This window comes from Rana temporaria, chromosome 1 (genome assembly GCF_905171775.1).
Source record: "Rana temporaria chromosome 1, aRanTem1.1, whole genome shotgun sequence".
Classification (NCBI taxonomy): domain Eukaryota; kingdom Metazoa; phylum Chordata; class Amphibia; order Anura; family Ranidae; genus Rana; species Rana temporaria.
Window position 1 is genome coordinate 637,086,736 of NC_053489.1, and position 13,783 is coordinate 637,100,518.

At 39.3% G+C, this 13,783-nt stretch overlaps 1 protein-coding gene across 2 annotated transcripts in view; it reads right to left on the reverse strand.

Annotated features, from left to right (window-relative positions):
* Positions 1-5,492: 5,492 nt before the first annotated feature.
* RAB28 (RAB28, member RAS oncogene family) overlaps positions 5,493-13,783 on the reverse strand; it is a 175,590-nt gene continuing 167,299 nt past the window's right edge. The window contains exons 7-8 of one of the 2 annotated variants that reach the window (XM_040335433.1): positions 10,562-10,660; positions 5,720-5,807 (exon numbers count right to left, since the gene is read on the reverse strand). In XM_040335433.1, the coding sequence (XP_040191367.1) occupies positions 10,568-10,660 (93 nt within the window). In that variant the 3' untranslated portion in view covers positions 5,720-5,807; positions 10,562-10,567. Of the gene's footprint in view, positions 5,808-10,561; positions 10,661-13,783 lie in introns of both variants that reach the window. The other variant, XM_040335432.1, reaches the window with a different exon arrangement.

The following is a 13,783-nucleotide window of genomic DNA, read 5'->3' on the forward strand; positions in this document are numbered from 1 at the left end:
AAAGCTCTTAGCTATATTTTTTTAATGGCATGTTTGTAATTGTGTGGCTGGCAAATAGTGGTCTCCCCTGAAAGGGTTTCCACCCTTATTCTGATCAAAAGACTTTTTTTCTTACTTTTTAAATAAAGCACTGCTTAGCCTCAGCTTAGTCTCACTATTAAAGTGGTTGCAAAAAGAACCCTTAGTTATCTTGGAAAAAAAAAAAAATTACAAATTCTAAGCATTCAGGAAGATATAACCCAGAAATTCGGTTATTGATTATCCGATCTTCCAAAACAACCTAGAAAATAATGTGAAGCCAACAGACAAAAATATGAAAGTGAACATGGAAGTTGATAGAGGAAATAGAGAGAGATGGGTTTAGGCAGATGCAAACCCTATTTGGATTGCATTAAGTTATATAAATTACTTTGTACCAAGTCGTCATATTTAATTTTGTTCCTTAATTAAACTCAGTTACTTTCCATGTTTCAGTGCTGGTCTCCTCTGGCATCTTTCAGTCACACCCTGTCTACAAGTACATGCACACACTAGAGCAATGGCTCAGCGTCATTGCTGTGGACTGGTTTCTCGATAGTGACAACAGTGTACAGTACCTTCGCTGTGCATTGGCCCAGCTGCTCATAGTCTTTAGAAGGAGTGCAATGCAATGTAATAAGATAACAACACAGGAGCACAACAGGAAATTGTCATGTTATAACAGAAAGTGTCTGAACAAGGACTTTAATGGCAGGATTACCAGGTAATATTTTTAAAGAAAGCTTCAGATTTCAGAATATGAACACAACTTTCGAAATTATATTAAATGGGTTGTAAAGGTTTAATTTTTTATTTTATTTTTAAATAACAAACATACCACTGTGCAGTTCGTTTTGCACAGAGTGGCCCCGATCCTCGTCTTCTGGGGTCCCTCGGCAGCTGTCTCGCTCCTCCCCGCAAGAGCTAACCCCCCTCTGGGAAGCTCTCTCCCCAGGGGGTTAGCTTGCAGGCGCGCTCCTGTGTGATACAGACAGCAGCTATAGCCGCCGACTATCACTCGGCCCCACCCCCGGTGCGCTGCATCGTTGATTTGTTTGACAGCAGCGGGAGCCAATGGCTGCGCAGCTATCAATCATCCAATGAAGAGCCCACAAGAGCTGGGGGAAAGCAACGTGGGATTGTGCCCGCGGAGATTCAGGGCTCGGGTAAATAAAATGGAGAGGCTGGGGGGCCGGAGAGTGCAAGGTGTTTTTTCAGCTTATTGCATAGGATGCATTAAGCTGAAAAAACACAAAGCTTTACAACCCCTTTGGGAGGAGGAGACGCTCTGACGTGCTGCGTCTAGGTCCCGAAGGACGGGCGTTCGTAGAAGCCGGCCGGCTCGTAATTTTAAAATGCTGATACATTTCTTTTTTATGTAAGTGCATCTACCTTATTAAACCTTTATACTTGCGATACTTCACTATGTGGATTTCATCTTTCTTTTTGGTGACATACTTTGCTATGGCTGCTTGAGAGAGTCGTGTGCTCTGGCTGGTGTGTTTGGAGACTACCTAAAGGCCCTGGCTGGGTTTGGCCACAAGTACTCTATTGTAGCATATCTGGTAAGAGTCCCCCTTATTTGGTGATTCATATTGGTGGTGGCTTTCCTTGGTGTGCTTATCATCTGTTTCATCTGCGGTACATCACCATATGCTGTATATATTTTTTTCATGCTCCTTGGATCTCGTATCCATCCACACAATTGGAGGAATACCATCTGGACTATCGGTGGCAGTTTCTGATAAAGACCCTTGCTGGGGGATTCCAGCTGCAAGCCTTGATTGCTTGCCCTTCTGGTAAGAGCATAGACATTTTCATCTTTTCACCGGTGGAGGATCTTTGTTTGCCAGTCACGTTTAAAATATCACTCAACAATTTATTCACTTAATTTGAATCTCCAATATATATTTTTTGTACTTTGGACACTTATGGACACCATTTTTTAATTCAATTGTCAATTTATATTCACATATGGTTAGCGCAACTTATTTGTTTTGTTTTGATTGTATATTGTGTGTATATCACAATTTTTGTTGCAGCTCGTTTATTTTTATTTTTGTTTCACTTAGTTAGTTTAGCGCAGTATCATAATTTCTTTTAACCCCTTTAACTACTGGGTTTGATTTAGGTGTGCTGCAGGCAGAAGTAAGCCTAGGTGGCATTCAACAAAAAAATATCTGCAGTTTAGGAGCATCGGAATGTTAACAGTAACATTGCAATCTGTCCAAATTTTAAGGATCTGCAGAACTCTCTCTCAAAATGACCCTATATGCTCACCTTAATTTTGGGTCCCTGCTCACTGACTTAATCTTCAGAGAGCCTGGGGATTTCTGAAATCCTGGTGCTCCGTCATGCAAATATCAACTACACAGCTCCCTCTTCAATAACTATCCAATTTTCCCCTGCTTTTACACCTTCATTATGGTCAGTAAGGTCATCAATCAATTTTGGCAGGCAATAGAAAAAGGTATAGGGGTTGTAGAAGGTGGGTCAGTTATCAAGCAGAAAGTTGTGTGATGGATAATTTCAGCATAGTGTACAACTGCTTTGGAGTTCAACAGAGTTTCTGACGATAAACTAAGCTGGTAAGGAAACTTAAGGATCTACCTTACAAGAAACAATCCTTTGATAAGCATGGATCTTTTCAAGCTGGTAGGAGACCGGCCTCACATTTATTCATCAACCTCATAAATTGCTATTCGGATTTATAGATCTATAAAACTGGACAAGTACACAAACTATCAGTCATAGGTAAACATTTTCTTTATTACTTATGTATGTTCTATAAGCATTCCGATAATGTTGAATATATGGTAATCATTAAAATGTTCGGAAAGCTACTGTATTCATTTTGTTTTGGCAAACTAGCCTCTCCAAGTTCTGTTTTATTTCTGAGAAAATACTTTTTCTTAGTAAAAACAATAAAATTATATATATGCATATTTATATATAAATAAATCAAACAATTAGCAATGAAAATAATATTTATTTTGAATCTAAGGTGTAGTCAGTTCTGACGCTTTACTTACCGAAAATAGTTTCTTGACCTGAGCAAGATACCAACATACAAATTTAAAAAATCCAGGTGGGAAACATTTTTCAGGAGATAACACAAATACAGCCATTAACAAAAAAAAGGGGGGTCTCACTACATCACCGTCAATAGAAGATAAGTCTTCAGATTTAAGTCAAAAAGTTTCAGGCATCTATTTCGGTGTTTATTTCAAGTATGCATTTGAACTTTCTGATATGTGTAGTGTATATTATACATTCTGGATTGCACATCTTAGAGACACAATGAAATACAAAATGATGAGGTCTAACAAAGTGTTCTATAAAACACACAGAACCGCATTTATTATACATTTTGTAGCAATTGTTTTAAAAATCCTTTTAAATTTCAGTGTGTAAACTATTTTCCTTACCAGGATGATAATTTTTGCTGGATATGCAAATATGAGTAAATAAGACATGTACTTAATGAAAATAAAACAAGTAAAACTTTACAGTGGTTACAAAGTTTAAAAAAAAAAACAACTAGATCTTTTAATGGTAAAAGAAGAATCAATCCAAAATGGCTGAGTTACGGAGAGATGGCAGATGACGGACTTAGACCTTTTTTTTCTTTTTTATCCCCTCTAGTCCAAAGCTGACATCTTTCCACCAGAGTCCCTGGCTCCACCCATTTGCCACAGCCATTACAAGAAAGCCTCAATTCCCTGTATGATTTCCTATTTATGTCATCTTATGTGGAATGTAGTAGAAGGAGTGATGTGCACAGATCTGGGGAACCCAGAAATTTGCAAGAGATTCAAGAAGCCAATTACTGATTCAGTCACAAATATCCATGCGTGACACAAGTACTAGGCCTGGTTGGACTAGTACTGCACACCATCCTTTCACTGAAATGTCTTCTTTCATATAGAATTTGCCTAAAAGTCGACTGAAGTGGTGAAGCCTTTACACAATAGAGCTGTAAAAGAAATTCATAGACTGTAGTGATCTTGGCATGTGGAAACTGCAATCTGATCTCAACACTTAAACCTCAAAGAAAGGATGACATTTGCAGATTTACCCCTGCAATTTCCCAACCTTAAGGCTCTAGTTGTGACTGAAAGCAGCCTTAAAACAAAAAAATGAAATAAAAGCTTACAATTTTAAAACTGCTTTAAGATCTGTAGTGTAGTTCTATGCAAACCTCTAGGTCACATTGGGCCAACAATAGTCAGCTGGCACAAAAAAAAAAAGTTGAAGGGCTTCACAATCATTACCTGGAACGGCTGAAAATGATAGGATGGGGTGATGCCCATCTAAAGTCTATGGGCAAAATGACTATAGTACCACCTTCTGAAGTTTTTATTTTTATAAAACGTTGCTCTTCATATATCTTTTAAATAAGCTATAGTACCTTGTGTTTACAAAGGTCCCTTAAACTACCTCCTTAAGATATACTAGAGAAATGGAAAAAAAAGTACCCGCACAACATTCCGTTATTTTGAACGCAAACTAAATATTGTACATTCAGGATAGCACACATTACCTTTATATTGTCAGAAGTAAAGAAATAAAAAAATCAGATTTTTCCCCCCCCCATAATTCCCATTTTGCCCGCCCCTTAAAAATAGCCAAAAAAGAAAAAAGTTAAGAGTATTCCTTCCTGTGTTCTGTTTACATTCAGTTCGAGGTTCTTAGAATGTTAAATGATGAGTGCCAGCATCGCTGAACCAAATACATCCTTTGGTTCCACCATGTCACCTCAATCCTATGTATATATCGTACGAAAACACTGAAAACCTTGGTTTCAGGTATTGATGTAACACTTTTTAAAAACGCCATTCTCTGCTTCTATTGCTCTAAGATATAGCAGTTGTGTAAAGGCATGGGTATGCTGCAGAGGATTCTGAACACTCTTTTTTAATTTAGATTTTCTAGTGTGTGGTCTGAGCCTTGGCCTTGTGCCAACGTGGCTGTCTGCTGCTTCATAAAACAAAATATTGTATGACGTTTTTCAAAATACACTATCAAGATTGTCACTGTTAGAATGAAGGACATGGTGAACTGCTGGTCTGTGTAATCGTAGAAATCACTTGTAAGCTCCATGATTCAGACCAACTGTACTTTCACTGGATCTCACACATAGAACTCCGAGGAGGGTTGACCATTCTGGTAACTGGCTCTTGACTGTAGTTTACAATGTCAGCCTTCACAACTCTCTGCAATCACATACAATAAGGACATTAAGATGCATTTCAGTCAAAATGTGATTAAGATTAACAAGATAATGTAGCATAAGGGTTTAAAAACAGCCAACACAAGTTTGTTTTTTTTACTCTGCCGAGAGCTCCACACCTGGGCATTTGCGCAATTCCACCATCAACACAGACAGTGCTGACCGGTGAATCCCTCCTGCAGAGCAATTGTCTGCTCTAAGATATAGCAGTTGTGTAAAGGCATGGGTATGCTGCAGAGGATTCTGAACACTCTTTTTTAATTTAGATTTTCTAGTGTGTGGTCTGAGCCTTGGCCTTGTGCCAACGTGGCTGTCTGCTGCTTCATAAAACAAAATATTGTATGACGTTTTTCAAAATACACTATCAAGATTGTCACTGTTAGAATGAAGGACATGGTGAACTGCTGGTCTGTGTAATCGTAGAAATCACTTGTAAGCTCCATGATTCAGACCAACTGTACTTTCACTGGATCTCACACATAGAACTCCGAGGAGGGTTGACCATTCTGGTAACTGGCTCTTGACTGTAGTTTACAATGTCAGCCTTCACAACTCTCTGCAATCACATACAATAAGGACATTAAGATGCATTTCAGTCAAAATGTGATTAAGATTAACAAGATAATGTAGCATAAGGGTTTAAAAACAGCCAACACAAGTTTGTTTTTTTTACTCTGCCGAGAGCTCCACACCTGGGCATTTGCGCAATTCCACCATCAACACAGACAGTGCTGACCGGTGAATCCCTCCTGCAGAGCAATTGTCTGCTCCCAGCGGAATAGCGATAATTGCTAGCGGCTATAGCAGCCGCTAGCGATAATCACAAGTAAATCCAGCAGGCTGGTTGTACTCAGGTTGATGGATCGATCAACTTGGTACATTCAGCCTGTTCACGCAGTTTAAACCAACCACTTCCTGTTGCTTTTCTGGTCATTAGCCTATGGATTATGACATGTGCAGCTCTCACTCTCGTGAAAGTTTTCCAAGAAAGGGAGGGGGGATGAGTCATAAGAGGGACAATGAAAGCTGCAAGGCTGCAGAGCTGGAAGTGTGCCTCTGTGTGTGTGTGTGTGTGTGTGTGTGTGTGTAAATGCAGGAAAAGAACAGGTAGCAGCTTCAGCACCTACAATGGGCACCTGAGTATCAGAACTGGACCACAGTGGAAGAAGGTGGCCTGGTCTGATGAATCATGTTTTCTTTTACATCATGAGGCTGTTTGGGTGCCTGTGTGTCACTTACCAGGGGGAATAAATGGAACCAGGGTGCAGTATGGGAAGAAGGGAAGCCAGCGGAGGCAGTATGATTCTTTAGGCAATGTTTTGCTGCGAAACCTTGGGTCCTGCCATTCATGTGGATTTTACTTGACATGTACCACCTACATAAACATTGTTGCTGACCAAGTACAACCCCTTCATGGAAACCATATTCCCAGACGGCTATGGCCTCTTCCAGCAGGATAATGCGTCCTGCCACATTTCAAAAATGTTTCAAGAATAGTCTGAGGAACACAGCAACAATGTGTTGGAGGTGTTGACTTAACCTCCAAATTCTACATATCTCAATCCAGTTGAGCATCTGTGAGATGTCCTAGAAAAACAAATCTGATCCATGAAGGCCCCACCTCACAACTTACAGGACGTAAAGAATCTGCTACTGATGGCTTAGTGTCAGATACCACAGTGTACCTTCAGAGGTCTAGTGGAGTCCATGCAATGGGCAGTTTTGGCAGCAAAAGGGGATCTACTCAATATTAGGTGGGTGGTCATAAAATTATGGCTAATCGGTATATATTTAGATCATGGGAGCTTCATCACTTAACTAGGATATAGAAAAAGAGGGACAGGCAATATAAAAGTGTTTAATTTTTAGGGAGTGTTTCACTTTGTTCCCCTATTCTATTCCCAACAAGGGTAACATGTGCACAGTGCATTTATGCATGTCTTCTGCCTATATGGATTGCTTTCAGGTGCTCTGGCTTTATGCCAAAAATAAAAACAACCTTACAGTTACGTTTACTTGCTTCTATCCAAAATCAACCTGTGTAGGTATCTGTATGTGTTTAAATGTGGTAAGGACATTGATTGAGACAGATACTTTTAAAAGGGTTAATTCATCTTTGTATTTCAGTTTACTATGCAATAAAGGGGCCTAAGTATTTTATGAAAAATTGTTCAGAAAAAAATCCTGCAAGCCAAGGGTGGGTTCCCTGAAGCCTGGTCAGAAACTTTTTACTGAGAGAGATCTGCTGTGTCCTGCACAGATCTTGTAGAGCACTTTCTCTCCCCTTCTCCCGGACACAGCAGCTGATCTCAACATAAAAACAACAGTTTTACCAGACAGAAAGTTGAGGATAATCTGCAAAAAGGACACAGACATCAATAAAAAGCCGACCAAGTTCCAGCCTTTCCATACTCTTCAAAAACAACATTCCAGTCTTATTTGCTGTTGGAAATAGTACCTCATTTACTGTCTGGTGAAACCATTACTAGGACAGTGTAGATAAAGCTCTCCAAACGAGCCCTGGATATCAATGCAAATACAACAAGGGTTCTAATCCTTGCCATTTTTTTCCAAAACTAAAAAGGAAAGATTTGGTTGGACATATAACTTGGCTACTAGCTTATCAAAGTGTAAGGAAAATAACGTATTTTAACCATAGAGTAAGTCTATTGCCCTGTACACACAAGCGTAATTCCCGTTGAAAAAAGTTGGATGTTTTTTCCGACGGAATTCCGTTCAAGCCTGCCTTGCATACACACGGTCACACACAAGTTCGGTGAACTTTTGACTGCCAAGAATGCGGTGATGTAAAAGACTACGATGAGCTGAGAAAATTAAGTTCTATGCTTCTGAGCATGCGTCGATTTGTTTCCGAGCATGTGTCGGAATTTTGCGCGTCAGAATTAGTACACGATAGGAAATTCCGATCGGATTTTTCCTGACGGGAAAATAGAGAACCTGCTCTCTAGCTTTTTCTAGCAGTTTTTCCGTTGGTTGCTGATGGAGCATACACACAGTCGGGATTCCAGACCAAAAGCTCTCATCAGACTTTTTCCAATGGGAAGACCGATCGTGTGTTCAGGGCATAAAAGGGCAGTTAAATAATTAAAAAGAAAATGCATAGTAATTAGGTAGAATGTATGTTAAGGCAAAATAAAAGGAAAAAATATATGCAGTATATTTCTGCAACAGGTGAACATTTCTCCCTGTTCTATCTATTTAAAGACCATGCAAGTATGAAAAAATGCATTCAAAATCAATCTATACAACATAAGGGCTAATTATTCTTTAGACCCAAGGTAAGAACGGGGAGCACCAATTCCTCTTCTTGAGATAACAGTGGGCACAGGAAAGCTCTGAATCTCTGACATAATTAACAGGCATTTTTTTCACTTACTGAACAGTTATAAGAAATGCTTTCAATAATAGATTTATTTAGCGGACCGAACAAATAAGAAAAGGTTTTTGTTTGGGTTTACAAACATAGATATATTATAGCCCAACTCCAGGAAAATGTAATATCTCTTGCAGTGGAGCCTGCCCCCGCACGGCAAGGGTCGATTGTTTGTTTAGGGGAGCTGTTACTTTCCTGAATCTCTGCTTCCTCTGCAGATGACAATCTGACAGTGAACTGTCCCTCTGCGTTTTTACATTCAATGCAGGGCTAAGGACCTTGCTTTGGTCTTGAAGTCAGGATTCTAGACTGCTAGAGCATGGGGAAGAAGACACTGCAGGGATCTATCTAACTTTGGGGTGGGGTGAAGTAGAGTGGAGGATGGGGTAAGTGAATCTTCCTTTTTTATTCCCCTAGACCAGTAGTAGATCGTGGACAGGCAGGTGACTGGTAGATCGTGGTGTGGGTTTGCTGAGCCGCCATCCCAGAGCATCAGAGTGCAATGCAGAGGGACCACTTGTATAGTTGGAGCTGTATTAGGGAGCAAGAGCCACATAAGCCAATGCCTCATCTGTAGTATCAGCTCCTGTCCCATGCGGAGTGATACCAACTGCACTCCAAATCTTATCCTGGCTAGCGGTCCCCAGAGTGGTGCCAGCAGCAGGAAAGAAGAGATGTTCAAGCCAGTGTGAAGCAATACACCGGGCATAATAGTACAGGGCTGCTTTCACACTGATGTGCTGCGGTTTGTCCACACTGTGGGTGCAGTGCAGTGTACCTGCAGCGCTTAGCCATAGACTTCTATCACATCCTGCGGGTTTGGCGCACTTTCTGAATGCAGGAGTTTTGGTGCGCTTTCAGAAAGTGCACCACACCTGCAGGAACAAAACAAACTGAATATTGGCATGCATTAAAAATGGGATTAACTCCAGAGATAAAATGATTATTCTCCCACTCTATAAGATTCGGGTTCAGTTCTGGGCACCAGTCCTCAGGAAGGATGTACTGGAAATGGAGCGAGTACAAAGAAGGGCAACAAATCTAAAATATGGTCTGGAGGATATTAGTTATGAGGAAAGGCTGCGAGCACTGAACTTATTCTCTCTGGAGAAGACACTTGAGAGGGGATATGGTAGCAACCACCAAAAGCAACAGGGGGGGTTTAATTCCTGCTGCGGCATGTGTACACCTTTGGCTGTTGCCTCAACAGCTATAGGGAGAAGAAATTGGGGGGCGATAAAACCATGACTCAACAGCAGGTATACATGTGAACATGTCCTAAGAGTGCCGCTGCTGAATGCAACTAGGAGCTGATTCACAAGTGCAGCAGGCACTGCTGCTTCTCTAAAATGCAATCTGAGTTTGTTTGATAGGTAAGGAGAATGCAATATGTTGCCTCCTCACCACCTGATTTAAACCCATGATTGCCATGCAATGCACCCATTTGTGACACAGTAGTACAGCAATTATAGGTTTAAATCCAGTGTGAGAAGGCGGCACTGTGCCCGGTGGTCTTTGACTTATCCCATGTTGTTCAGGTAGATCTCCAGCTCTTTAAGGTTGCCTACACCTACCCTAGACCTAAACAAGCAAATAGCCCTTGCAGCGAGGGACAACTTTTTTGTTGCCTGGAGCTGAACTTTAAGGAAGAAGGAAGATATTAGTAGGTCTAAAATAAAGCAGAGGATGAGGATTAATTTGTGGATCAGTTCAGCATGTAATGTTAGTTAAAATCGCAACACCTGCTGTAATGATGCCTACAACAAAATTGTTCTCTGTGAAGAGCACTAGTTGACTTAGATCAAGTGCCCAGAATTCCTTTAAAAACAAAAAAAAAAAAAAAACTTATTTCAGCTTCTATTTATAATGTTAACAATGAAGGACTATGATTAGCTATTAGCTACCATTTTTAATACCTCCATTTACTGCAATGAGCAGATTTTACTCTGGGAGTTTGCAGAGTTCAACAGTGCATTGTCTTCTGGATAGTTCACTATTTCTGCCTTTACAATACGCTGCCAAGTCGATGTCAACATTACAATCGAGAGTGAAAGGAATGATCATGCAGATGAAGAAAGGAAAGAAAGATAAAAACAAAAGTCAGTAGAAAAAAAAACAGATAGATAAGAAACATGACAAAAGATTATGAAAACGTGGATGAGAGAATAACAGAACATGAAAAACATGCAATTAAAAAAATATATATATATATATTAGGCTTCATGCACACCAAAAAAAATCTGGGCTTTGTAGCATTTTAGTAGCTTTTGGAACATTTAGGAGCATTAGTGTTTTTACACTACAATCCGAAAGCACGAACATTGAATATAATTGCAAACTAACTAATAATAACTAATAAATTATAGGTATTGTAATATCCTTTCAAACTTGGCTGTTAGTCAATGTAACAAATACAAATTTATCCGAAGTTGTGAATTATCCGAAATAATGAATGCCGTATCTAAACAAATTGATAATAAATAACAATAATAAGAAGTTTTTATTATTATTATTAATTCATTAAGATTCATTCTTTTACATAGTTAGTCAGGTTGAAATTATCATACAATCCAATATACCCAATTCTATAACCACGGTTGATCCAGAGGAAGGTGAAAAACCCCAGCAGAGCATGCTCCAATTTGCTACAGCAGGGAAAAAATTCCTTCCTGAGCCCCCGAGGCAATTGGATTTTCCCCGGGTCAACTTTACCTATAAATGTTAGTACCCAATCTCTTTTCTTCTAGATGTAAGTAGTGCCCCCTTGTCCTCTGTGTTGACCGTAAGAGAATAACTCAACACCAAGTTCACTATATGGACCCCTTATATATTTGTACATGTTGATCACACCCCCCCCCCCTTATTCTCCTCAAGAGTGAATAATTCAGTTCCTCTAATCCTTCCTCATTGCCGAGGTCCTCCATGCCTCTTATCAGTTTGGTCACCCTTTTCTGCACGTTCTCTAGTTCCCCGATATCCTTATTGAGAACTGATGCCCAAAACTGAATGGCATATTCCAGACGAGGTCTTACTAATGATTTGTACAGGAGCAAATTAAAATCTCTCTCTCTGGAGTCCATACCTCTCTTAATACAAGAAAGGACTTTGCTCACTTTGGAAACCGCAGCTTGGCATTGCATGCCATTATTGAGCTTATGATCTACCAAAACCCCCAGATCCTTCTCCACTATGGATCCGCCAGTTGTACTCCCCCAAGTGCATAACTTTACATTTATCAACATTAAACCTCATCTGCCACATAGTTGCCCAATTAGACAGTGCATTGAGGTCGGCATTCCTTATTTCAGAGAATTCATAAATTCATATTCATTACATTCACTAATAGCCAAATTTGAAAGGAAATTACAATACCTGTAATTTAATAGTTAGGTTATTATTAGTTATTTCAGATTCTTCTGGTTTTAAAATTTTCATTCTTATTTCCGGATTTTTTTATTTTGAATTTACGAATTTTTGAATATTCGCATTTCCATATTCTGAAAAACTTGTTACATGGGGTTTTCTTTCATTCAGATATTTACGAATTAATGAATTTGTCGAAATTCATAAAAAATAATAATTTGGAATGAAACAAATAGCACATGTCTAGATTGTACGCTCCTTGAGGGCAGGGACTAATGTGAATGTACAACATGTAAAAGTGTATAAAACTACTTGTGATAAATACATTTGCTGTTCACACTGAATGAGAATCTCCTTAATAGAAAGAATTAGCGCAGTTAAAAATAACCAGATCAACTGTTCAACACATGGACACCATACATAGGGACTAAATAGAACATTTGCCTGGAATTACTAAATCTTACACGCAAACAAGGGAATGATGTACAGAGGTTTAGGTTATCTACAAACAATTGCAGTTCATTTGTAGAGGGCCAGGGTGAAGTACTGTTATCTATCATGCCAAGATATCAAGTCTTCAGCTAGTGTAAGAAAAATCATCAAGTAATTAACTGCGCTCAACATGTTCACTTAAACACTACAACGTACAAACATTTCAGCTGTCAATTAACATTTTTAGGATTTAAATGTATGCTTGAAAAACACAAGCTGTAATTGCTTGCATAATGTACGAAATCAAATTAAGTCAGTTAACAGTTTATAAGATACGTAACTGTTTCCAAACATTAGTGCAACTAACTGAGAATAACGACTGTAGAAAACATGTTGAGATTTAATGGGGAAAAAAAGTTCCTTTTAGATGCATGTAATCAGTGAAATTATGAAGTTTACAGATAAGCTGCGCAAACTGTTAGCACTATATACCGGTAAATTCTGTATAATAATAATAATAATAAGTTTTCTTTAGCTGAATAAAGTTCTAATGTCAGTGATAAACTCGTTTTTTTCCCACGGCAGTTTTCCGATAGGGAAACACTGCGGTGGAGCCTACACACGGCCGGTTTTCTCGACCAAGAGAAAACATGTCGGGAAAACCGGCCTTGTGTACACAGGGAAAAGGGATCAAGCCGGTCCTCGGTTTTCCCGTCTGGTTTTTCAGCGGTGTTTTCACCGCCGAGAAACCCGATCGTGTGTACGCGGCATTACACTTTGTGGAGAGATCTGAAGAGTCTTAAAAGGGAATTGCATATCTACGGTTTTAACCTTATCATCCTAAATGGGACTATTTTACACCTGAATATTTATTTTTTGATTTTGCAATTTTTTTCTGGCATGATTACACAAACTTTATCAATTTGAATTTACTTTATTGGTTTGATCTATTTATGTGAAATCTGCAGTGTGTGAAGGTATCCAAAATGAGTGGTAAATGCACAAATATAGACAAACTTAGGCTGCAGTATAGTCCTTTAAACCTCACCTGTGCCTCTGTGTGTACAAATGTGTACTATATGTCCCCTGGAACCCTTCCATCCCCACCATGTAGCTGACTACTATCTAGGGGGACAGGAGTTTCTTCTAACTTGAGCTGAGACTGCTGTAAGGGACCAATGATCCCAGAAAACCAGCAAGAATGCCATCATCCAAATGCAGTGTATATAGAACTTAGTCCAAACAAACATCGCACAGAATATTTGAAGAGTAAGATTTTTTTTTTACCTGGGATCTGTTAATAATCTTGATGAAGAAACGGATTCCTCCAAAACTTTTTATTT